The sequence below is a fragment of the Solanum verrucosum genome, unplaced genomic scaffold (genome assembly GCF_900185275.1).
Source record: "Solanum verrucosum unplaced genomic scaffold, falcon-dt-bn FXZP01000280.1, whole genome shotgun sequence".
In the NCBI taxonomy this organism is placed as follows: domain Eukaryota; kingdom Viridiplantae; phylum Streptophyta; class Magnoliopsida; order Solanales; family Solanaceae; genus Solanum; species Solanum verrucosum.
Genome location: NW_026019982.1, coordinates 4,054,968 through 4,081,993, shown reverse-complemented (window position 1 = coordinate 4,081,993; position 27,026 = coordinate 4,054,968). Strand labels below are relative to the sequence as shown.

Sequence of the window (27,026 nt, the reverse complement as noted above, 5' to 3'; positions counted from 1 at the left end):
TAATTCGATTAGAAAAATCAAAAGAAATTTATAATTTTTTTTCTAAATTCCGACTAGCACGATTTTTTTTCAACATATTTATATTCCTTTTTTTAATATTAAGTAAAGTAAAGTAGCACGAATTTTTTTCAACATATTTATATTCCTTTTTTTTAATATTAAGTAAAGTAAAGTAATAAGTAATCACTAGGTGAATTTTAGCCCATGATGCATTAAAAATGTCCTAAAATAAATAAATTAGAAGAGACTATAATAACATATAATTATTTTTATTTGTGATCGACAGTTACTTGGTCAAGTAATTCAAAATAAGCAAAGGGTGAAAGAAAAGGTGAAAATAATAATAAATATAATCTCTTTTCCTTTTAAGGATCTAGGGGTGATAGTTTGTACATTAAATTTGAATTCGCACATTCAAAAGATTTATTTTCGAAGGCGATACTTTTATTAACAGAATATTTTTATTCTGAATAACTCAAACTCGATATTACTAGAAGAATTTCAATCTATCTTTTCACTATTTATGTTGATGCTTTATACTATGCTTGTCATTTTAATGAGTAATAGACCCCGTGTCAAGTTTCAATCTCCAATACATGTATCTGATATTTTCAAATACATGTATCTTGAATATATGAGGATCAAAATTTTGTTCCAGTTAGCTAAGTAGGTTTTGATTGAACATCAAAGAACCGTTTTTTTCAAACACCCATTTCATATAGATTAGTACTAGAAATCTCTGGAGTTGAAGGGGCCAGTCGGTGGCTTATTACTGGTAAGTTTTCTTGAATCGTTTGTGTTTTACAAATGGAAATGAGCTCGAATTTGAGAAGAATGTGTGTTTATAGTTGATTTAATTGGGTGATATTGAAAGAAATTTTCAATTTTGGTTCCGGGATTAAATACCCTTTTTAGCAATTAGCATGAAGGGGATTGTAACCCTTTGTTACAATTTCCCATGGTACCTGGTGCGTGTTGCTGGTGGGAGGTTGCAGGTGGTAGGTATTTGTTGGAATTAGTCGAGGAAAAAATGTCTTTTTTTTTTCTAGGAAAATAGGTGTTGGCTTCACTTATTAGTATTTGGCTATGTTGATCCTACTCTTCAATAGTAATGTCGTATCCGTGTCCGATTCTCTAAAAAATAGTATTTTTTTGAGGATCTGACATACACCCGTCAGCATGTTTGAAGAGTTTGAGCAACATAGGTGGTTGGCTGGTGAATGGACAATATAGATGATGATATTGGATAGTGCTTGTTAGAGCTTTTGGAGTGACATTGTTGATACTAATATTTACCTGTTGGTCTGAGCAAAGCTCCTTGGGATTTGTTCTAGTGTTAAGGACACAACATGTCGAACTATGCCCTAATGACTCTTCGGGATTTCTTGGTTATGAAAAAGGAGTGTTGGTTGGAAAATGTGATACGAAGTAAGAATTGGACAGTGTTAAGGAAGATGACTTCCTCAAACATCAAAATGACTTTTTGTTTTCCCTAGAAAATGACTTCTTCACCGAAAACTTCCTGTCATACCAAACGCACCTCAGTCGTTCTATTCTCTGTTCTGTCCTTTGATCTTGACAATGCCTTGTTGCATATGTCTCTAAGATTGTAACTTTAACTGTTTAATGCACGATATGCTTTCCAAGTGTACCATTTCAGAGGATTTCTGGCTGAACTGTTATACATGAGCATCACTGTCTGACTGTTAACGTGCAAATTATGTAACTTTGGTGAATTTGTTCCAATTTATACTTACTCAATCTGGCCTATGATGCAAAGATGATTCCACATGTTGATATGATTTACCTGCTGAATATTCTGTCTTCTTCTAATTATGATTATTCTGGTGACAATCATAAAGATTGTTGATGAATTAATTAGTCCGTGAAGTTTTGTGCATAGCTTCTACCATAAGTGCTGGTGAATTACCATGATCTGCAGCTGCTCTTGTCATCGCGAATGATACTTGGGAAAGATGGGAGCTTTTATAAGTTCATTTGTAGTAGTTTTTATTGAAATGAAGTAGCAGATCTTGGTAGTACAGTCTCTGACATTCCTATCAGTGACATTAGTTCCGTTGGATTTTAATGTATCGTTAGTCGGTATTGAAGTGGTAGATTCATAAGTGGGTATGCAGTTTTTGTCTTTCCTACCAGCAGCATTAGTTCCTTTGGTTCTAGTATATTCCTTTAGTTTTCTGACATAATTATACAACCTTTTGTTTTGCTCGAAACAATTGGACAACAACCCAAATTATTTGTTAAATGGTTTCATGAGATTATAGTACAGATCTGACCTGGTCTTGGCAAAATGTTAACATTCGCGATCCTCAGATAATACCACTTCTCCGTGATTCTTTTTTTATTGTCTTCCTTCATCTTCCAACTTCTTCGACAAACTTGGGTCCATCAATTACTGATATTTCAGGAATGCTGGCTAAGTTGAATCAGGAAAAGGGAAAGTGGCATGAGTAGTGTAACTCATGAGAGTGCAAAAATGAACAATGGTACGAAGAACCGAGAGAATCATAAACAGCAACTGTCCAGAGATGTCATGCTGGGTAGTTAGCTATGGACAGATGGCCTGCTTTGTGCCTTTGAGTTTGTCCGTGGCTAACGGAAGACAAATGGCGCGAGAGCTACTGAACATTATGCTGCCAGGGAACCTAAAAAACCACCATTATATAAATATGGTGCAAGTAATTTCGGATCACTTTATAGAACCTCATTATACAACAGAATCTGCGTATGTTGACATCGAGAACGCAGATGGCCAAAGTTATCAACAAGACTATCCTTATCATTCCCGAGAAAGGTCTTCTGGTAATTACTGGATACCAATAGGCTGGTCTAGAATATCTGAGCTGCTTCAAACAGTGCATATTGATAGTGGTTGGGCCTCTCAGCCTGTTGATCTCAGTGATGAGGAAGATGATGTGACTGTAGCAGATGTTGCAGCTCCATACTGGCAAAGTCCAGTTGGACCAACTTGGTGGTGTCATGTAGCTGCAGGTCACCCTTCCATCAATGCATAGCTGCTGGTCACCCTTACATCCTGCCATAAGCAGTATTGCCTTGCGAGATGAAAGCAAGCTGATCAGTGAACGCATGAAGCACCTTCTCAATGAGGTACTTATCTTCTATAAGTTTAGACTCAAGCAATTCCGTACTGCTTTAACAGCTTTAGGAAGACTGAACCTTCTTTTTCCTCCTAATAGCATCATGATCTCTAACCTATTGTATTATCTACCAGGATTGTTATAGTTGCCTTTCTTTTAGTTTTTAGGACGTACAAGTTTATAAGTATCTAAGGATAGTTGACTCTTGATAATTGTGAAAAGCTTGGACAAAAGAGATGCAAGTAATCATTATTTATGTCATAAAATTATTTGCCACACCAGCTACCTACTTGTATGCACCTTCTAGAAGTTTCTTAAGAGGAGCAGCAAAAGATGCTAGATATTTCTTCCTGAGATTGCAAAAAGGAGAGAGAAGGGGTGGAATGAGTTCAGGCAGTAAATTGAACTTTCTTGCTAAATGGTATGCTTAAGGTTCGGAAAACTAATATTGATAGAAGAACATTGAGGTTGCAGTTTGTTTTTTAAATTGGTGACTGGTCATTTGATCTTGTTAAACTGTTTTCTCTCTCCAGTTTGACATGAGTTACTTATCTCGCACGAAATCATTTAGAGACAGTGGCTTACATAGAATCTTCCCACAAAAGTATTTTGTGCTGTGTCCAGAGACTGCAAGATTTTTCTGTTAAATTAGGTCTTAGGCCTAAGGATTGCTCAAGCCTTATAAGGAGTTCACCCATCTCATTAACCACCAATGTGGGACTTTTGTTATTCTTTAACTTTCTTTGATTCTTCTCAATTTTCTTTTGTGAACTCTGATAAGAACACCAAAGATAGTTTCAACAAATATCTATGAAGGAAAATCAAACTATATTTGCTTTTACTAAACGTTTGTTCTAATTTTTATGCATGCTCTTAGTTGAGGTTTAGATCTAAATTTGGACCTGAAAAATCTGGTAGGCTACAACAATTCCTCTGCAGAGAGTCATGGATCATCTGTAAAAGGAAAACGAATATTTCCTAACATGGAGGTGTGACATACTTATTTAACTTTATAAAAATTCAAGTGTGTCTTTATGCATACCCAAATTAGAGGGCATAAGTCAAGTTAAAAAGTATATTTATGTATATAATTTTATTGGTTCACTTCAACTTTTTTTAATAAAATCAAAATCAATCGATTTTTAAAACTATAAAACCAAATAAAATTTATTTATTTAGTAAGTTTGAATCCATTTTTATCCAACCGCGAACACCCCCAAGCAAAATGTTATTATATATACACTAATATTTGACGTTTAGATATGATTGCTTGCCAAATATTTTTCTTTCTGTTAATGTATATATAATATATAACTTAGAATAAGTGACTATTAGCAGTAAAAGGTTTTCCATGACAGAAATCACTTAGTAGTAGAAACAAGAAACCAACATCTAAAATTAGAAATAAGAAAGAACTAAAACAATCAACCTTAATCAACATACTTAATGAAAGAAACATATAAGCATTTTTATGTAGTTAACATATTAATGCTCTCGTGTAACTTATAAAGTTGTTGTCACGTGACTACTAAAAGGTTATAGCCTTGCAGGTTCGAGCTGTGGAAACAGTCTCTTGCAATCATGGTAGACATTGTAGCTTCTGCACAAGAGCATCAATATAAGAATCCTCAAGTCCTTTACTCAACAAACTACTAGGAGGTTACAGCCTTATAGGTTCGAACTGTGGAAACAGTCTCTTGCAATCAGAGTAGACATTGTAGCTTCTGCACAAGGGCATCAATGTAAGAATCTTCAAGCCCTTTACTCAACAAGAACTCTCTCAACTTTGTGCGATTCACTCTTATTTTACGCCCCTCTTCACTCTCATCATTCATTACCAATTTGATTGCCTTACAAACTCCATCTCTAGTGAAAGATCCATTTTCTTCATTTCTCTCAACTTCCACTCCAACTTTCAAGTCTCCACCAAACAATCTTGAATTTATGAATTGATCACCAAAATTTGGTACTAAAACCAATTGACACTCATTAATCATGGCCTCCGATAATGAGTTCCCACCACAATGAGTGACAAAACATCCAACAGAAGGATGAGCTAACATCAATTGTTGCTCTGCCCATCCTGAATGAACAATTCCTTTCCCTTGTGTTCTCTCTTTGAAACCTTCCGGTAATGCCTCTTTGATTGTCTCAGCTTCAATAGGCGGTTTTAAAGCAGCGAAAAACGGATAACCAGTAAGTTCAAGTCCCAAAACCAGTTCTTGAAATTGATCTTTCTTGAGATTACATTCACTACCAAATACACACAAAATAACGGTCTTTTCTTGGAATTTTTCGAGCCATTTTGACCAATTTTCCTCTGTATTTGAAGTCTCTATTGGTTCGGGCAAGACTGGCCCGGCTAACACAACTGGTTTCTTGAACTTATGCTCAACAAATTCACAATAAGGTCCTTCTATTTCTCGAGTAGTTTTGAATGCAATGGCATCCCCGTCTTGAAAAGCTAAAAGCAAACGTTGAGTGAACGATACAGAGCCAGAGCCAGAACCAGAGTTACTAGAATTCTTCCCCATCGAATGTAGAGCAACCATTAAACGAGCTTCATGTTTGTGGAGTTTGATAGATGAATCAACAGGAAAACCAGGTGGAGGTTCCATCATTTCAGCTTCTGAAGATGGATTTTCGCCACGCATAAGATAACCAACAGATGATGGGGTAATAGAACAGTAATGCACAGACTTAACTCCGTATTTACGAGCAACGGATGGAACCCAATAAGCAAAATCATAGAAAATGAAATGGGGTTTGATTTCTTGAATTAAAGATTCAATCTTTGGTAATGTAAGATCCAATGCTTGATAAAGAAGATTCCGATTGAAAATAGGAACGTCTGAAGTTGTTTCACCTCCAAGTGGGAGTCCATCAACATGTGGAACAGTGATGGATTTGAAGTTTATGAGTTCAGGATAACGATTGAATTTTTCTAATTTAGAAAGTGTGTTTGTAGGATGGACAAAGAAAATTTTGTGGCCTCTATGTGCAAGTTTGTTGGATAGATGAAGAAATGAAGTAAGATGCCCCATGGCATACCATGGATACATAATAAAAGTTAATTTCTTGTCCTCCATTTTATCTTCTTTCACCTGAAAATTCGTATCAGAGTTTAAGTTTTATATGCTGACATTGTAAATTATTATGTAAATAAGCATTAATCAACAAAAGGAATTCATGACAGTGAAAACAATACACTATTAAACATTAATTTTGGGAAATAAACAAGGGGCTAATTAAAGAGTTTCCAAATTATTTTTATCATAATCAATCAGAGTTTTTGATTCGAATCGTGAAAATAAGGAAACTTCAGATGGAAAGTGCTTCCCTTACTCAACACAACATAAATTCAATCTACAACATTTCAAAGATCGCATGATAAATCAATGTTTCTAGAGAAAAATACCAGAAAGGAAATTATTCATCAACACCTTTATTGGTGAATTACTATATTATAGAAGAGTCTAGGAATGACTACCAATGTTTCAATAAGATTACTACTAATGTCCAATATATTTATAAAATATATAAGTGGGCCCCACCACTTTCCACTTAAATACTACATATTATATATTATTAATTACTCTACTATACTATAAATCACTACTAATATCCAATATATTTATCAAACTATATAAGTGGGCCCCACCATCTTCCACTTAAATATTACATATTATATATTAATTACAATACTATAAATGACTTAAATACTCCATATTATCTATTACAATAATTAACAATTATTTGACACTTTAAATTCTATCAATGCCATATAAATTAGGATAAAAAACCTAACATATAATATTTAAATATATTTAAAAATAATATAAGTAATATTATACATTACAATAATTAATAGCTTAATTATTTAAAACTTATATAAAAAATTTAATTGACTCTCTAAATTCTATTGGTACCACATAAAATGGATTATATAATAAACATATATTGTTTGAAATTGACGAAAAAGAAACAATAAATTACAATAATTAATAAAAAAATAGTCCACTCCAAAAAAATTTATCAATTAACAACTTATATTGTTTGAAATTGACGAAAAAGAAACTATAAATTACAATAATTAACAAAATAAATCTCTCGACTCCAACAAATCTATTAATTAATGCCACATAAATTGGGACATGGCAAATAACATATATTATTAAAAAATTAGGTTCAAAATGTACTAAAAAAATACAATAATTAACAACTTAATATATTAAAGAGACATAAAAAAGGGTTAATATTTGAAATTCTGCATCTGCCACATAAATTAGAACAAAGAGAGTAATAAATATTATTTTCAAAATTATGTTAAAAAAAAGTACTACAAATCACAATAGCTAACAATTTAAAATATTTTTAAAATCATATAAAATCAATAACTTCTCAAATTCCATAATATGACATAAATTAAAAAAAAATGTTATAAATCATAATAAATAGTACAATATTTAAACTACTTTAAAAGTATTATAAATTGTAATAAATAATACAACAATTTAAATTACTTAAAATTTAACGACTTAAATTTTTTTTTTAAATGTATTAAAATTTTGGTTAATTGTCAAAACTTTACATGTGCCACATAAATTGGGACATGGACAGTCACACATATTTTTTTAAAAAAATTACATTAAAAGTATTCTATCAATTAACAACATATATTGTTTGAAATTGACGAAAAAGAAACTATAAATTACAATAATTAACAAAATAAATCTCTCGACTCCAACAAATCTATCAATTAATGCCACATAAATTGGGACATGGCAAATAACATATATTATTGAAAAATTAGGTTCAAAATGTACTATAAAATACAATAATTAACAACTTAATATATTAAAGAGACATATAAAAAATGGTTAATATTTGAAATTCTGCCTGTGCCACATAAATTAGAACAAACAGAGTAATAAATATTATTTTCAAAATTATGTAAAAAAAAAAGTACTACAAATCACAATAGCTAACAATTTAAAATATTTTTAAAATCATATAAAAATTTCAATAACTTCTCAAATTCCATAATATAACACTTAAATACTACATATTATATATTAATTACTATACTATAAATGACTTAAATACTCCATATTATCTATTACAATAATTAACAATTATTTGACACTTTAAATTCTATCAATGCCATATAAATTAGGATAAAAAACCTAACATATAATATTTAAATATATTTAAAAATAATATAAGTAATACTATACATTACAATAATTAACAGCTTAATTATTTAAAACTTATATAAAAAATTTAATTGACTCTCTAAATTATATTGGTACCACATAAAATGGATTATATGATAAACATATATTGTTTGAAATTGACGAAAAAGAAACAATAAATTACAATAATTAATAAAAAAAATAGTCGACGAAATTGACGAAAAACAAATTATAAATTACAATAATTAACAAAATAAATCTCTCGACTCCAACAAATCTATCAATTAATGCCACATAAATTGGGACATGGCAAATAACATATATTATTAAAAAATTAGGTTCAAAATGTACTATAAAATACAATAATTAACAACTTAATATATTAAAGAGACATATAAAAAAGGGTTAATATTTGAAATTCTACGTGTGCCACATAAATTAGAACAAACAGAGTAATAAATATTATTTTCAAAATTATGTTAAAAAAAAGTACTACAAATCACAATAGCTAAAAATTTAAAATATTTTTAAAATCATATAAAAATTTCAATAACTTCTCAAATTCCATAATATGACATAAATTAAAATAAAAAAATAATATATATTGAGCCCCGTGCTGACACGGGGTCCTATATCTAGTATTAAAAAGAAATCTCAACAAATAAATTGGGTATCAAAGATCATATGAATGAATATTGTGGTAAAAGTTACTAAGTAGTATACATTTTATGAAAGAAGAGAAGTGAAAATTAGAAGAGGAAAACATACTACTTTACCGATTGAATTGAAAGAGAAGACACTACTGAGATAGCACTGAAGAGGAAGAGAGAAGGTCACTTTATTTAGAAAAATTCTTTTGTAAATGATAGAAAGCCACCTAGGTAGGTAGGTAGATACTCCCTCTGTCCACAATTGTTTGTCAGGGTAAGGTCATGCACATCCCTCAAGGAAAATTTAATACAACGTGTAATTTGACTAATATAACCCTACTATATCAAGAATACCAAAAGTTCACATAACTTTTCAATTGAACTACACAATCATTAAGGGCAGAATTGGAAAAAAGTGACTAATTATTTCTTGATTGTTTAAATCGACAATTAATCTTGGACATCTATTTTTAGTATACCTGTCAAACAATTGTGGACGGAGGGAGTATTATTTAGATTAAAAAGACTCTTTTACCCTTGGGATGGAACTAATCCCACTTACTATATATATATATATTTCATAAACTGTTTTTTCAATTATCTAAAATAATAATAATAATAATAATGAATTCCACAACCCCATTTCATTTTCTCTCATTTATAGCCATGTTCTTATGTTTGGTGCACTCTGTGGTTATATCTCCATCATATAATTATATGTCATATTCTCTTACTCAATAATATAATATGTTTGGCCAAGATTAAAATATATATAGACAATTTTATTCCTATCCTTTTCTTGTAAGACAAAAGACTATTTACAAGAAAAACATCATATCCTCTTACTCAATAATAACAACATATTTGATGTAATTCGATAAGTGAAGTCCGAAGAAAATAGAGTATATACAAATTCTTTACCCCCTATCTTATCCTGCATTTTTCAATAGATCACCAATCGGCTCAAGAAAAAATATTATATTCTCTTACAAAATTTAATAATTCACTTAAAGAGTATATTTTTTTTTTGGAATATTTTTGTTCGCGAGGAGATGGATGAGAAAAAACACTCATATCTAATTCTATAGCAGAGGGGAAATTCAGAAGCAACTATCAACTATATAAATAATAATCTCAAAAGAATCAGATCCTAAAAATGACGACGAAATATATAATTTATACAAATCTCTTCATTTCTCAATCGATCTGATTTATTCGTTGATAGAGTTATTTGGGTCTAAAGTGTGATTCTAGAAAAATCCTTTTGTAATGTGCGGATGATAGAAAACCACATAGGTAGATATTATATAGATTAAAAAGACTCTTTTACCCTTGGTCGTCTCTTAACTTCGCTTTTCTATATAGTAGTAATATATGTATGTATGTACTCGTTAAAAAATATCTACAATCGAATTTATTATTTTGTTGATTGGTTGAGAAAAAAAGGCAAATAATATTTGAAGAAAAGACATAATTTTGGTCTTAATAAAATGTAAAACGAGATTATCTTGTCATTGAGTCAAGGAGATAATCCAAATCTTATCTTACATAACAAATATGGTAATTAAAATCAATTTATCAATAATAAAAAATTAGTTGATTATTAGTACTAACTATTCAACAAATCTTATTTTTATTAATACAAGCCATATTCGATACAATTGTATCCTCCAGTATCACTATCGAAAAATCCAGTATAATAGAATGATTGTGGATGCTCATATTCAAAAAATTCCACAATATATAACCTTGACTAGAGTTTTTAGACACGAAGCTTCACAATTAGAGATCAATCGATAAGAAGATTTTATATATTTAATAAACTATAATTTACGCGAAAACCATCCTTATTAGTCGAGCTAGAAAATTTCAAAAATCGAAAACCTAAGTAATATATATATATATTTTTAAAAAAGACCTCTAGTGTCCACTATTCTTAATTCTTATTCACAACACACCTGACAATACAAAATTGACCCCTTGTACAAAGAATCACCATACAATATAGTTGGCCATGAAAAATAGATAATAATAAAAAAATGAAGCATCATAAATTGTTTTTCAAGTATCTAAAAATAATAATAATTAATTCCACAACCCCATTTCATTTTCTCTCATTTATAGCCATGTTCTTATGTTTGGTGCACTCTGTGGTTATATTTCCGTCAAATAATTATATGTTTGGTGCACTCTGTCGTTATATTTCCGTCAAATAATTATATGTCATATTCTCTTACTCAATCATATAATAAATTCGGTGTAACTTTACGAGTGAAGTGCTGAAGAAGATAAAAATATATATAGACAATTTTATTCTTATCTTGTTATCAGAGAAAAAATTATTTTTAATATTTCATCGATCGGTACAAGAAAAACATCATATCCTCTTACATAATAATAACAATATATTTGATGTAATTCGATAAGTGAAGTCCAAAGAAGATAGAATATATATAAATTATTTACCCCTATCTTGTCATGTATTTTTCAATAGATCATCGATCGGCTCAAGCAAAAATATCATATCCTCTTACAACATTTAATAATTCACTTGAAGAATATTTTTGTTCACGGGGAGATGGAGGAGAAAAAACTCTCACGTCCAATTCTATAGCAGAGATGAAATTCAGAAACAACTGTCAACTATATACTTAATAACCTCAAAAGAATTAGATCCTAAAATGACAACAAAATATATAATTTATACAAATCTATTCATTTTGTCAATCAATTTGATTCATTCGTTCATAGAGTTATTTACTCAATCACAAATTTATTCAGAGTATCTCTTTATTATAAGTTTCACATAAATGCCAAGTTGGCATTCCTAATACATCATCAATTATTTTCTCATGCCAACCATTTTTCATTTCTTTGTTCAATCTTCTAACAAATCCTTCTTTTTTCCCCTCACAATAACTCAATAACTTTACTATAGTCCTTTTATCCTTGCTCTTCCAACAACTCCTGTTTAATTTCACTGACTTGACTGATTCAAATTCATACGTAACACGTCTAGATAAACTAGCCAAACTGGTAATATACTCAGTCATGCCATTTACAAGACTAGACGGGGCATTACCTTGACCATCCCATAGCCATATACGCGCCATACCTTTTTGCAACGCCAAAAACATGTCACGCTTATAATTAAGACCTTCCAAAATTGAAGGACTTATATATACAACAAACACATCCTTGTCATCTCGAGACGACTTAACAATGACTGGACTAGTCAAATTCCGACTAGATAGTTGAAGGATGACGTGTTTGACTTGCTTCTTGATTCCTGGTTGACCAGAATCTTGACGATCACTGATAGGGTAAAGAATATTTTCAACGAATTTACTAGTCCTCAGGACTAAACGTGTGGCTTCATCGTTTGACACGTAAAAGAGATCGAAACGCTTATTTGCAAATGTACCCTCAATGGCTTCATTGACAATAGTTATGGAAAAACCTTTGGAAACTTCATAATTTGCCCATAAGGAGACTATTCCTACAAAAATGACCATAACAAGTCTAAGAATTATACTTGTATTTAATGAATAAGAGATGATTTTGTGGTCATTTTCATAAGAGTTTGTGTTGGTTGTTTGTATGAGAGGTTGAAGGAGATTTTGGTTTTTATTTTCTTCCATATATGGAGAGAAATAACAAAAAAAAGAAGATGCAATTATGAAAGATTAATTAATGTAGAAAGAACAAAGAAGTTAGAAAATAGTAGAAGAATAGAAGGGGATATTTTATTTTACATATATATAGGACACAATGATTGGCTACTGAAGCTAATAGGTAAAGGGTCCCTTTTATCAACTTCATTTAAATATATTCTACTTTTTGGATATAAATTAGGGTTAGGAGTTTAACTTTTTTCATACATTGATGGTGCAAAAATGAAATCCGAGTCTAAAGCTCTTTCGAAAACAATTTCTTTCTATTCAGACTATAGAGATGAGATCTATATATATTTATCATTTTCAGATCTCATTGGGTATATTATTTTTGTTTTACCGATGGTGCGGGAAAAAAATATACGACTATTTTAGATCATGTAAAAATAAATAAAAGTAATCATTCATAATAAGTGGAGTTAAGTAATAATTTGAAAAATAAGATATGTTATGTCGTAACATGCTAAAATGTAGTAGAAATTAATTTGTAAGAGTGAGTGAATTGGTGCAACAAATGATATTTCATAAGAGATGCCAAAGATTAATTTTTCATGTCAACGCATTCTTAATCAAGCTCGTCACCTCAAACTTATCTAATAGATTATATATAGGATATAATTTGTAAGCTATTACAAAAATCGAATTTATCTCACAAAAGGTTACTTACATGATAGAACAATAATTGAATAACACCATTATGACATTTAATTATTTAAATACTAACAAGACATTGGTGAGTTGTGTCATGTCGACATGTTCAATTTTTTTTTCATTCATTTAATTTATACTTATCTATGTAATTTTGATTGATATTATAAAATGTATTTTTTAATTGTTTGTTTGATAATTGTGTCAAACTAATCTTGAATGACAACTTAACAAATGTTGAATAATATGAGTTTTTTTTTCATTTTTAATTAAAGGTTTCGAATTTCGAAAAATTATTTATGTGAGAATAAAGACATTCAAGGTAGGTAGCATTTTTCTCTTTATGAATCATGCATGACGTGAATTTAAATTTAATAAGAGTACTTATTTTCCGCATACTAGATATTTATAAAAATTGAAACCAAGTAAGACATTTAAATTAATGTGTATGTGGCGCATCTACAAATTTTTATTCATTCCAAGTAGCTTGAACTTGAACGCGAGACATCTAATTAAGAGCAGAGGAATCTCATCTCATTACAACACATCAATAAATTATAATATTATTTAACGAGGAAACTCAAATGATTTTTTAAAAATATATATAGTAGTATAATATTATATTTTGCTACTGATCATGTTCCCGATCGAATTTTTTTCAACATATTTATATTCCTTTTCTTAATGTTAAGTAAAGTAATAAGTAATCACTAGGTGAATTTTAGCCCACGATGCATTAAAAATATCCAAAAAATTTTTTTAGAAGAGATTATAATAGCATGTAAATATTTTTATTTGTGATCGACAGTTGCTTGTTAGAGTGACTATGATAGTTTATTTATTAAATTTGAAAGATTTATTTTTAAAGACGACACTTTTATTAACAAAAGATTTTTTATTCTTAATAACTCAAACTCGATATCACTAGAAGAATTTCAATCATCCTTTCGTTACTTATGTTGATGCTTTATACTATGCTTGTCATTTCAATGAGTAATAGATCCTCGTGTCAGGTTTTGATCTCCAGATACATGTATCTGATGTATTCAAATATCTTGAATATATGAGGATTAAAATTTTGTTCCAAATAAACATATCTAAGTGGATTTTGCATGCATCTAGGGTACACATCTTTTCTCACTCATCTCTCTATATTCGTATTTCAGAATGAATTGTGATCTGCATGTGTCTGAGAAATACAAACTCTTTCACCCGCCACCCACCTAACTCAACCTTCTCAGTTCTCTCTCCTCTCTGTCTTTCTCCCTCTATCGTTTGCCTTTCTCTCTATGTGTGTATATTTTAGAGTGTGTTTAATAACAAAATTGTATGTATTTAAGTATATCTGACTTGTAATGTTATATGAAATTATTAATTAATGAGATAATATGTAATTATTTGAAACTATCGTGAGAGTGAGAATTAACAAATATAATAGGAATATTTATGTAATACAATAGTTTTTCCAGGTACATGAAAAAAATAAGTTGGAAAATAATAGAACTAGCATTATTTATACTTTGTTTGGATGGTTGTTATTTGTTGCATTAATATAATATTTGTTTTCATTGTTACTTAAATTATATTATATTATATTTTTGAATTTGCTAACGAGCAAAAAACTTATATTATATAAAAATCAATTTAGTATGACGACATGATTCTACTTTTCTATTAGATACATTGTGAAACAATACGTAACAATTTTGACAATTTGGCCATATGATACAAGAGAGAGAGGATTGGAAACATAGTTTCTCAGCGAGTATGTTGGAAGCATTTTAGGTTTTGATTGAACATCAAAGAAGCGTTTTTTCAAACACCCATTTCATATAAATTAGTACTAGAAATCTCTGGAGTTGAAGGGGCCAGTCGGTGGCTTATTACTGGTAAGTTTTCTTGAATCGTTTGTGTTTTACAAATGGAAATGAGCTCGAATTTGAGAAGAATGTGTGTTTATAGTTGATTTAATTGGGTGATTTTGAAAGAAATTTTCAATTTTAGTTCCGGGATTAAATACCCTTTTTTAGCAATTAGCATGAAGGGGATTGTAACCCTTTGTTACAATTTCCCATGTACCTGGTGCGTGTTGCTGGTGGAAGGTTGCAGGTGGTAGGTATTAGTTGGAATTAGTCGAGGAAAAAATGTCTTTTTTTCTCTCTAGGAAAATAGGTGTTGGCTTCACTTATTAGTGTTTGGCTATGTTGATCCTACTCTTCAATAGTAATGTCGTATCCGTGTCCGATTCTCTAAAAAATAGTGTGTGTTTTTAGGATCTGACATACACCCGTCAGCATGTTTGAAGAGTTTGAGCAACATAGGTGTTTGGTTGGTGAATGGACAATATAGATGATGATATTGGATAGTGCTTGTAAGAGCTTTTGGAGTGACATTGTTGATAATAATATTTACCTGTTGGTCTGAGCAAAGCTCCTTGGGATTTGTTCTAGTGTTAAGGACACAACATGTCGAACTGTGCCCTAATGACTCTTCGGGATTTCTTGGTTATGAAAAAGGAGTGTTGGTTGGAAAATGTGATATGAAGTAAGAATTGGACAGTGTTAAGGAAGATGACTTCCTCAAACATCAAAATGACTTTTTGTTTTTTTTTGTTTTCCCTAGAAAATGACTTCTTCACCGAAAACTTCCTGTCATACCAAACGCACGTCAGTCGTTCTATTCTCTGTTCTGTCCTTTGATCTTGACAATGCCTTGTTGCATATATCTCTAAGATTGTAACTTTAACTGTTTGATGCACGATATGCTTCCAAGTGTACCATTTCAGAGGATTTCTGGCTGAACTGTTATTCATGAGCATCACTGTCTGACTGTTAACGTGCAAATTATGTAACTTTGGTGAATTTGTTCCGATTCGTACTTACTCAATCTGGCCTATGATGCAAAGATGATTCCACATGTTGATATGATTTACCTGCTGAATATTCTGTCTTCTTCTAATTATGATTATTCTGGTATTGATTTTTTCATATTTCCTGACAATCATCAAGATTGTTGATGAATTAATTAGTTTGTGAAGTTTTGTGCATAGCTTCTACCATAAGTGCTGGTGAATATACCTCACTGAATATGATACACCCTTCTGTTTAGGCTTATTACAAACAAGAATTACCATGATTTGCGGCTGTTCTTGTCATCGCGAATGATACTTGGGAAAGATGGGAGCTTTTATAAGTTCATTAGTAGTAGTTTTTATTGAAATGAAGTAGCAGATCTTGGTAGTACAGTCTCTGATGTTCCTATCAGTGACATTAGTTCCTTTGGATTTTAATGTATCGTTAGTCGCTATTGAAGTGGTAGATTTATAAGTGGGTATGCAGTTTTTGTCTTTCCTACCAGCAGCATTGGTTCCTTTGGTACTAGTAATTCCTTTAGTTTTCTGACATAATTATACAACCTTTTGTTTTGCTCATAACAATTGGACAACAACCCAAATTATTTGTTAAATGGTTTCATGAGATTATAGTACAGATCTGACCTGGTCTTGGCAAAATGTTTACATTCACAATCCTCAGATAATACCACTTCCCCGTGATTCTTGATTTGTTGTCTTCCTTCATCTTGCAACTTTTTCAACAAACTTGGGTCCATCAATTGCTGATATTTCAGGAATGCTGGCTAAGTTGAATCGGGAAAAGGGAAAGTGGCATGAGTAGTGTAACTCATGAGAGTGCAAAAATGAACAATGGTACGAAGAACCGAGAGAATCATAAACAGCAACTGTCCAGAGATGTCATGCTGGGTAGTGAGCTATGGACAGATGGCCTGCTTTGTGCCTTTGAATTTGTCCGTGGCCAACGGAAGACAAATGGCGCAAGAGCTACTGAACATTATGCTGCCAGGGAACCTAAAAAACCACCATTATATAAATATGGTGCAAGTAATGTCTCACCCCAAGATGTTGACAAAGATCACTTTATAGAACCTCATTATACAACAGAATCTGCGTATGTTGACATCGAGAACGCAGATGGCCAAAGTTATCAACAAGACTATCCTTATCAGTCCCAAGAAAGGTCTCCTGGTAATTACTGGATACCAATAGGCTGGTCTAGAATATCTGAGCTGCTTCAAACAGTGCATATTGATAGTGGTTGGGCCTCTCAGCCTGTTGATCTCAGTGATGAGGAAGATGATGTGACTGTAGCAGATGTTGCAGCTCCATACTGGCAAAGTCCAGTTGGACCAACTTGGTGGTGTCATGTAGCTGCAGGTCACCCTTCCATCAATGCATGGTTGAGCAATGCTCAGTGGCTACATCCTGCCATAAGTATTGCCTTGCGAGATGAAAGCAAGCTGATCAGTGAACGCATGAAGCACCTTCTTTATGAGGTACTTGCCTTCTATAAGTTCAGACTCAAGCAATCCGTACTGCTATAACAACTTTGGGAAGACTGAACCTTCTTTTTCCTCCTAATAGCATCAGGATCTCTAACCTATTGTATAACCTACCTGGATTGTGATAGTTTCCTTTCTTTTATTTTTTAGGATGTACAAGTTTATAAGGATCTAAGAATAGGCTATTGTTCCTGAAAATGACCTAAAGAATGGTTGACTCTTGATAATTGTGAAAAGCTTGGACAAAAGAGATGCAAGTATCATGTTTTCGTTTTTTTTTTTTTCTCAAAAAAAATAATTTATTTGCCTCACCAACTACCTACTTCTTTGCACCTTCTAGAAGTTTCTTAAGAGGAGCAGCAAAAGATTCTAGATATTTCTTCCTGAGATTGCAAAAAGGAGAGAAGGGGTCGAATGAGTACAGGCTGTAAATTGAACTTTCTTGCTAAATGGTATGCTTAAGGTTCGGAAAACCAATTTTGGTAGAAGAACATTGAGGTTGCAGTTTTTCTTTTAACTTGGTGACTGGTCATTTGATCTTGTTAAACTGTTTTCTCTCTCCAGTTTGACATGAGTTACTTAGTTGTTACTTATCTCGCACAAAACCATTTAGAGACAGTGGCTTTATCAACTTATATAGGATCTTCCCACAAATATCTATAAGGAAATGGGAGGAAAATCAAACTATGGGAGACTGCATTTGCTTTTACTAAACGTTTGTTCTAATTTTTATGCATGCCCTTAGTTGAGGTCTAGATCTAAATTTGGACCTGAAAAATCTGGTAGGCTACAACAATTCCTCTGCAGAGCGTCATGGATCATCTGTAAAAGGAAAACGAATATTTCATAACATGAAGGTGTGACAATTCATCAAAAGATTTAACATTATAGAATTGTCTCTTAACTACAATGGTAGTTATATTTCTGTGTGAAAACTATGTCCACAAATTTGAGCTTGTATAACCTTCACTTCTTGTTGCTTTTGGTGAAGGTGCCGGTTAGAGTTGCTGGTGGATTACTATTTGAGCTCTTGGGGCAGTCAGTTGGTGATCCTTATGTTGAAGAAGATGATATCCCAGCTGTTATACGGTCGTGGCAATCACAAAATTTCTTGTTAACTGCATTGCATGTTAAAGGATCTGCATCAAATATCAATGTTATAGGTATTGCGGAAGTCCAGGTTTGTCAATGATCATGTATAAATCTATCCTGCTGTCTATGTTGCATTTGACATTACTAGAGACAGAGGAATAAAAACCTTGAGGCTTGGACATTTTATTGATCTCACAGTTTAATGATGTGTTCATAGGAACTACTTGCTGCGGGCTCTTCAAATGTTCCGCGAACAATTCATGAGGTAGTAGCACTCCTAGCTTGTCGCCTGGCCCGGTGGGATGACAGGTGTCAATTTTCCCTTGTTTCATTCAACCCACTTCTTTTCGGATCTAGGAGACAAAGGAATGCATGCTTATTATCTCATAATTTGACTAATCTTTTGAATTCATCCTCCTTGTTGGTTTGTAAGCCCTTTTGCACATATCTTCTTGTTTCCAACAATTCACCTTTAACATTTTTTCCATCTCAAGGAATTGATGCATTTTCTTGTTTTTTTTCTTTCATTAGACCGTATCAATTATACTAAACTTCATCAGTAAATATGAGTTGTCTTGAGTAAATAGAAGTTGACCAAGATGTGAACTTAGTGCTTTGGATGGAAATAGGTTCTACCATCCGAGCAATCGTATTCATACCATAACCTTAAGGAATACTTGTGTAATTTGTAGGTGGGCTTCTTTAACGCACTGCTAAACATGGATAATTCTTTTTTCCTTTTTCTTGTTAAAATGTATTAAGCTATTGTGAAAATGTTGTTCTTTTGCTTTCTGTTCCACCAGACTCCTGTCTTTGATCAATCTTTACAGTTCAGACTACTTTACTTCGTCAGAAGTTGCAACTTTGATTGTTAGTTTCCAATTGCTCAATATGCCGTGAGCATGATAGAAATTTATTTACTTCTGATAGCTTTTGATCTGTCATTTATGTTGCACGGCTTAGTTCATCTATAATTTTTGTCACTATGGATCAATGTCGCTTGGTATTCTGATTGTGAATTCAACTAATACACAAACTTTTAGGTTATATCGGAAGTATATTTTTGGGGCAGCTGATGAAGCTGAACTGAAGTTCATGAACAGGTTTTTCCACTTATGATTATAAACTGCTCTTGCGCTGCAATCGAAATTGTGCTGCCTTTGGTTTAGTTAATGGCATCTATTATAAACATATGAACTATCCCTGTTGGACAGGAGAACCCATGAAGATGTGCAGTTGTTCAGTGTAATTTTGAATCAAGAGATTAGAAGGCTGTCGACACAGGTACCTTTGCTTTCATCGTTGCAGGAAATTGATCCCTCAAAGCATGAAAACATGCTTAATCCAGTCGATGCCAATGCCAATGAGAAAAAAGAGAAATGTAGGAAAGCAACTAATTATCCATGAACTTCCTTTCATCATTGAGAGGATTTTGTATTTCAGCCTGTGTGTTTAAAAGCATGTTGTGTGTCGGAGTTGAACCATTCATCATTCTCTATCTTTTTTCTGCAAGGTTATACGGGTAAAGTGGTCTTTACATGCAAGAGAAGAGATTGTATTCGAGCTTCTCCAACATCTTAGGGGGAATGCTGCAAGGAATTTGCTTCAAGGAATACTAAAAAGTACAAGACAAATGATTGGAGAACAAGAAGCGGTTCGTGGCCGCTTATTTACAATTCAAGATGTCATGCAGAGTACTGTCCGTGCATGGTTACAGGTACCATAAGTCTATTCACATATGATACATTTACTAGTCTATTTCTACAACTAGTAAATGCGCTTGGCAGTAACTTCTGTGTAATCCTGTTGAGCTTTTACTCTGAAATTCTTTTACTTCAGGATCGGAGCCTTCGAGTCCAACATAATCTAGGGGTATTCGGGGGTTGTGGACTTGTTCTTTCTATTATCACGGGGCTATTTGGGATAAATGTGGACGGAATTCCTGGAAACGAGGGATCCCCGTATGCATTTGCCTTCTTCTCTCTCGCCCTTGTCTTGCTAGGAGCTGGGTTGATTGCTATCGGATTGATCTATCTCGGATTGAATAAACCATTCGCCGAGGAGAAAGTCGAGGTGAGGAAACTAGAGTTACAAGAACTCGTGAAGATGTTCCAGCACGAGGCTGAATCGCACGTGCAAGTCCGAAAGGATGCTTCAGAAGCCAAGAAGTCAGTTGATTCTGCAGGTATAATAACAGATGGAGACAAATATGTTGTCATTAGTTGATCAAAACATAGAAATGCCAAGTCTTCCTACACTGCATCGCGATGAGAATCGGAAAATTTTGTCTATCTTGTCACAACTGGTAGAGAAGGAAGAAAAAAAGTAACATAACTTCTAATAACTGCATAGATAGAATACTTCTGCTGCTTCATAAGTTGAATTTACAGGGGGCATTGTTCTTTATTCTCCTTGTTCTGCTTACATGATAAAAAGCAGAAAGCGCCTAATTCCAAATACAGTTGAGCTCTTAGATTTTGTATGTGAATTTCAATGGATTCGTCGACATGGTTACATATGTGATATGTTCTTGGTAGTCGAGGCAATGGGAAAACAATCGCGAATAGTCACTTTTCAGCTCTTGTAATTGAATAATAGTCATTGTCGCGGAGTTTGAAATTCTACCTGTGAAACTTCAAGATATTGGTTATCTCAGAAAAGTGGTCAGTGGAAACTGTTTCTACTTTAGGCAATTGCTTCAAACAAGATTAATATCTTGGAGTGTCACTGATGGTATTTGAAATTCCAGGACAGTGGTTGTTTTTCAAAGATGGGTCGAAAAGTGACCAATGAACGTTATTTCTCATCGAGCCAGTTGTGAGAGTAACATCAGTTACAACTAATGGAGATTATGCCTTTTCCATATTTGTGGAAGGTGTTGTGCAATAACTTGGCTATCATTTCTTTTTCTTCGATAACCTTGCAGCTGGCGTGTACATCAACTATTTCACTAGTTATTTGCTACTTTTCATTTAGTACAAGTAATTCAACTAAGGCTTAGACATATAGAAAGAAATCATAAAACAATTGTCTTTAAACCTTGGCTTCATTGATCATTAGGTAACACCCTTGGGTGCATAAATTGGCTACTAGTAAGCACACTGGGATGTAAGGATAACAAAAAAATATTGCAAATAAAGTTACCATATGCTAACTGCAAGAATTTAAATAAGTACAGGATACAGAATCAGTAAAAGATTAACAAAATTAAGAATATACCAGTCTGCAGAATATAAAGATTATTCAGTAGAGGGTATACAAAAACTTTCAGTATCTTAAACAAATAAAAGAAGCTTGTGTAGGATCTTCAGCAACTGGGATTGGACACAGCAGCAGCTACATCATGCGCGTTTGCTCATTTACAAAAACCAACGAGATGAAACATGATCAGTGAAGATTCATATAGTCGACCCCAACTTGTTCGGGACTGAAGCATAGTTGTTTTATATAGTTTTCTCAGAGTACAGAGATCAACAACATCATACCCAATGTAATCCCACAAGTGGGATCTGGTAGTGTGGACACAGACCTTACCCCTACCTTGGAAGGTAGAGAGGTTGTTTCCGATAGACCCTCGGCTCAAGGAAACAGTACAATGATCGTGCTAAGTAATGTTCTACTGCTGCGGTAAATGAGAGTACGTCATATCCAAGCTCAAGAAGATGAGGGAAATAAGAAAAGATGACATCTAGTAAATCAGCAATCAGTGTGATATCTTGCATATCAGCAACTGTTGAAAACTTTAGTACTGGCAGACCCCGCAGATGAATGGTCGATGACAAGTTAATTACTCAGGAAGACAAACTGGGGAAAATCATGAACAACATAAGTAGAGTAACCAACAACAACATACCAGTGTAATCCCACAAGTGGACAACATAAGCAACAGCAACCAACTGACATTATGCTTAAAAACAAAATAGGTGATAGACAAGATGCATCAGGGGGGAAATAGAGAGCCTTAGCTTTTAAGAGATAAATGCATCTTCTGATGCTCTTCACTGTGGAGATAGAAAAGAAATGCCAACAAGACATTGAATTCAAGAATCAAAGACTGTCGGGATTTGGTTATCAGATGAAACTTTGTAAAAAAACAGCTATAAAATTGAACCACCTGACAGATCAAGTAGTGACGCAGAAAGGATACTGGAGATATGATTGCTTGAATGTACAATTGAAAAAGGGAGATTTGACAAGAGTTGGTAGAGTGTAGAAATATATTACAAAAGAATATGATGAATTTTATATCCACCGGTGAAAATGGGTTGTGATGTTCTCCTCTTGTTCACAAAGCATATACCTTATTATCTTACAGCAACTTGATTCTCTGAGAGAGTGCTTAGGATCTTAGTGAAGTCCAACCACCAACAGGAACCACAAAGAAATGAACTTTTGCCTTAACATCAGCCACTGCAAGAATTGCATATAGTGCTAAAAAACTTCAATGTACACCGGCTTTTTTCTGCACTATGCTTTCAATTCTACAAACCAATTCAAATTTTGTGTCAGATATGTTCCTACAAAACCACTGAAAAAGTGGGCAATGAGAAGTAAAAGCTCATTTGCATCTGGATACGATTATACATACCTCCCTCTAAGCTGATGAACACCCTCGAGAACGTCCAGTGCTTGCTGTACCTTTGAGTTTTCTAGTTTATCTTTGTTTTCAAGTATTAAGGATGAAAATCTCAAAAAGGTGACAAGTTCTACTTCAATATCTCTTAGTTGTTGGTCTATATGCTCCAAAAACTCCTCGTATGAAGATACCCCCTTTAAACTATTGATCCTGTCGGCTTCCTTGGACATGTTCCCACTTGTTGATGCCTCGAGATTTATCAATTCATTATCAGTTTTAAGGTCTGCATTACCATCATAGGGAGCTTGCAATTCTTGACTATCATCTAATTTTATAGTTTCCAGGTCAACATCTTCATTTTCATCTGAATTGTCTGCATTATCATCCTTTGGAGATACTATTCGGACGGGACTTGGAGCATCATCTATAGCAATCTCAAGATCTAAAGCAACATTTCCAATCAACTGCTTCTCCCGCATAGATATCGCCTGAAAATAGAAGACATCGTGAAAAAAGAGCAAAAATATACACTCCATCTGTTTCAATTTGTTCGTCTTACTTTCCTTTTTAGTCCGTTTAAAAAAATGTCTCTTTCCTTTTTTGGTAATTCATTAGTCTCAACCATCTCCCTTATTTAATTTCCTTGATCAACCACAATAAGGATGCAAATCTCCCTTGTTTTCTAATCCTTAATCAACCACATAAAAATGTAATATTATTTTTTGTATCTAAAATGTTTTGTTATTTTTCCAAATTTTTGCAGGTGAAGGAAATTTTAGACTCAATTGGACACCAAAACGGAAACTACCAGTCTAGGTTGTTGGGGACTTATGATTAGTATTACCTCTGATTAGTTAAGTAAGGATAGCAATCCTCATACCCACCCTACACAAGACTATAGCATAACAAGAATTTAGAACTTATCCCTTTAGTTTCGAAGCACGTCTTCAAGAAGACAGTAAAATAAGAAAAACAAGAAGCTGCTCCCTTCAGTCACAAATCACAACAGAGTAGGTAGCCTAAAAAATTATTGTTTTACACAGAACTGCCCAATTATTCAACTCTGCGCGTAATGTGATCAGAAGTATCATCTTCTATGTACAGATGTCATTTGATTTGCCAACATCCAGTAAACTAAAGAAATACCCCTCTCTGAAAAATTAATGAATAATTCTCATTTGACTACTCAGTGGAGCCGTTACAGGAGTTGAATTTGTGTACTTAAAAGAACAAGCAATGTCTGTAGTCAATGATCGCATATCACCAGAAAAGAATCAAAGACATGGAGAATTAAGACATCCTGTCAAGTCTCGGGGCGGTTTCTTTTTTATGACAACTCAATACCATAAGACCATTTTAATTGAAACAACCGTATCAGCGTAACACTTTATCGTATCGGATGTTTGAGCAACAACATTGAACAGATATAAGCACCCAGTAAGGTTCTAGAACAAAATCTTTAAATCCTTTCACATGAGGAAAGAAGCAAAACCACAGAAAGGAATGCTTCCACAAACAACCAGCTTCAAGTTCTCCTTGAGGCACCGTGTTGAGTAGAGATTTGAATCGATGAAGTTTGGTGATGATATTAATTTAGTTTTGATAAGTTCCAATAAGATTTTAGATCTTGAATACCATAACAACTTCCTCAGCTGAAGAAAAGCAACCACCCAATCGAGAAAACTAAAAGATATCCAACCATACCTCATTGAGCTTTGATGCAAGTTCATCGAGCAATTCAATGCGACCCTTTGACTGCTCCATGGCTTGCATAATCTTCTTCTTTTGAAAAAGCAACTCCCTGGCGTCATTCTCCTTTCCTGTTCGAACACTAATGGCTGCTTGTCGCCGAAATCTCTCTGCTGCTTCAGACAACCGAAGTAGCCTCGATCTTGCATTATTTGCTGAATAGCCAGGATTCTGATCAGTGAGGACTCAAACTGTTCAATAAATATTATGCTGTCCATAGAATAAATGAGCAAAATAACTAAGGAAACAGAAACAGAGACACACATACATTATTGGATAAAAGTGATCCAAGATGAAATTGCAAAACGTAAAGGCAAATTGTCCAAGTTCATGAAATCTCGCATGTAAATCCTCAAATAAGTAATTTGCAAAACGTAAAGGAATATTCACACCCAGTAAAGGAGAAATCATTCAAAGGTACAAACTTCAACATCTTACACACCATGTTTGTAAAATCTCACATGTAAAGCCTCAGATTAGTAATATGCTAAAGATAAAATCAAATTCAAACAGAATTCACCACTAAATAATCAATCATAACGCATAAACCTCACAACATCTTACACACCGTGTTTGTAAGATCTCACACATAAATCCTCAAATAAGTAATCTGCAAAACATAAAGGCAAATTCAAACAGAACCCATCACTAAATTCAACACCCAATGAAGGAAAAACAATCAAAGTTACAAACTTTACAATAATTCATACACCAAGTTCGCGGAATCTCACATATAACAATAACAAAATACCTAGTGTAATCCCACCAAATAGGGTCTAGGGAGAGTAGAGTGTACCTCCACGAGGTGGAGGTAGAGGAGGTTGTTTCTCGGAATGTAAATTCAAACATAACCCACCACTTCATTCGACACCCAATAAAGGAGAAATCAATCAAAGATACAAACTTCACAACATCTTGTACACCAAGTTCGCAAAATCCCACATCTAAATCCTCATATAACAATAACAAAATACCTATTGTAATTGGTGGGTAGAGTGTACGCAGACCTTACCCCTACCTCGTGGAGGTAGAGAGGTTGTTTCTCGGAATGCAAATTCAACCATAACCCACCACTAAATTCCACACCCAATAAAGGAGAACTCAATCAAAGATACAAACTTCACAACATCTTATACACCAAGTTTGCAAAATCTCACGTCTAAATCCTCATATAACAATAGCAAAATATCCGGCGTAATTCCACAATACAGTCTTTGGGGAGGATACCTTACCCCTACCTCGTAAAAGTAGAGAGGTTGTTTCCGAAAGACAAATTCACACACAACCCACCACCAAATTCAACACCCAATAAAGAAAAATCAATCAAAGATACAAACTTCACAACAATTTACACACCAAGATCCCAAAATCTCACATATAAAATCCCCAAATAAGTAATTTTACATAAAAAAAGCCAAATCCAAACAGACCCATCAAAATTATGGAGACAAAAATGGAATAAAACCCATTTAAGATGAGAAAAATTAGACAATAAATTACCTTTATTTCTTGTGCTTTGTGCTTCCTTATGAAGATGGTCTAATTGTTCTCGCAGCTTCTCTGTATTTAAATTATTTGTACCAGAAGCAGCTAAATTTACCATTTTCTTCGGAATTTTCCATTGAACAAATCCAGAAAAAGCAGAATTCAGTATCATTTTTTTATCTTCTCTACTCTGTATCTTCACAAAGAGGGGAGCTGATGAAATGCAGAAAAAAAATTCTAATAACAATATTAATATAAATAGTACAAGAAATAAACAAAATTTTGCTTTTTCTTTTTTTTACTTCTCAAGTACTATTTCGGATGAACCTGCCCGTGCGTGATTTGAATTTAGTCTGACTCAATAAATTTAAACACTCGATGGGAAACCTAAAAAAAAAAAGGTTATATATTTGCTTAACTATTTAAATTATATTACATTCTTTAATTACATGTAAAGTGTCGAAAAATTATAAAATTTTAGG

At 33.0% G+C, this 27,026-nt stretch overlaps 4 protein-coding genes across 5 annotated transcripts; 1 reads left to right on the top strand and 3 right to left on the bottom strand.

Annotated features, from left to right (window-relative positions):
- The first annotated feature begins 722 nt into the window (after positions 1 to 722).
- On the top strand, positions 723 to 21,297 carry LOC125817421 (uncharacterized). Of its 2 annotated transcripts, none has more exons than XM_049496954.1 (8): positions 723 to 775; positions 16,914 to 17,636; positions 18,634 to 18,822; positions 18,952 to 19,043; positions 19,778 to 19,837; positions 19,949 to 20,018; positions 20,248 to 20,451; positions 20,574 to 21,297. In XM_049496954.1, exons 2-8 carry the CDS (start codon positions 16,953 to 16,955, stop codon positions 20,958 to 20,960), a joined length of 1,686 nt encoding a protein of 561 aa, XP_049352911.1. In that variant the 5' UTR covers positions 723 to 775; positions 16,914 to 16,952; the 3' UTR covers positions 20,961 to 21,297. The 2 variants fall into 2 exon arrangements, with proteins under 2 accessions (XP_049352911.1, XP_049352912.1); XM_049496955.1 differs by lacking the exon at positions 723 to 775 and adding an exon at positions 15,007 to 15,175.
- LOC125817422 (cyanidin 3-O-galactoside 2''-O-xylosyltransferase FGGT1-like) lies at positions 4,823 to 6,214 on the bottom strand. The gene has a single exon (XM_049496956.1). It carries the CDS (start codon positions 6,206 to 6,208, stop codon positions 4,823 to 4,825), a length of 1,386 nt encoding a protein of 461 aa, XP_049352913.1. The 5' UTR covers positions 6,209 to 6,214.
- LOC125817423 (uncharacterized) lies at positions 11,642 to 12,624 on the bottom strand. Its single transcript, XM_049496957.1, has one exon. The coding sequence runs from the start codon at positions 12,603 to 12,605 to the stop codon at positions 11,742 to 11,744; it is 864 nt and encodes a 287-aa protein (XP_049352914.1). The 5' UTR covers positions 12,606 to 12,624; the 3' UTR covers positions 11,642 to 11,741.
- Positions 21,298 to 22,878: 1,581 nt separating the features above from the next.
- LOC125817625 (uncharacterized) lies at positions 22,879 to 26,761 on the bottom strand. Its single transcript, XM_049497182.1, has 4 exons — positions 26,560 to 26,761; positions 25,015 to 25,214; positions 23,323 to 23,798; positions 22,879 to 23,215 (listed from the first exon to the last, which is right to left on the bottom strand). The coding sequence occupies exons 1-4, from the start codon at positions 26,714 to 26,716 to the stop codon at positions 23,176 to 23,178; spliced, it is 873 nt and encodes a 290-aa protein (XP_049353139.1). The 5' UTR covers positions 26,717 to 26,761; the 3' UTR covers positions 22,879 to 23,175.
- Positions 26,762 to 27,026: the final 265 nt, after the last annotated feature.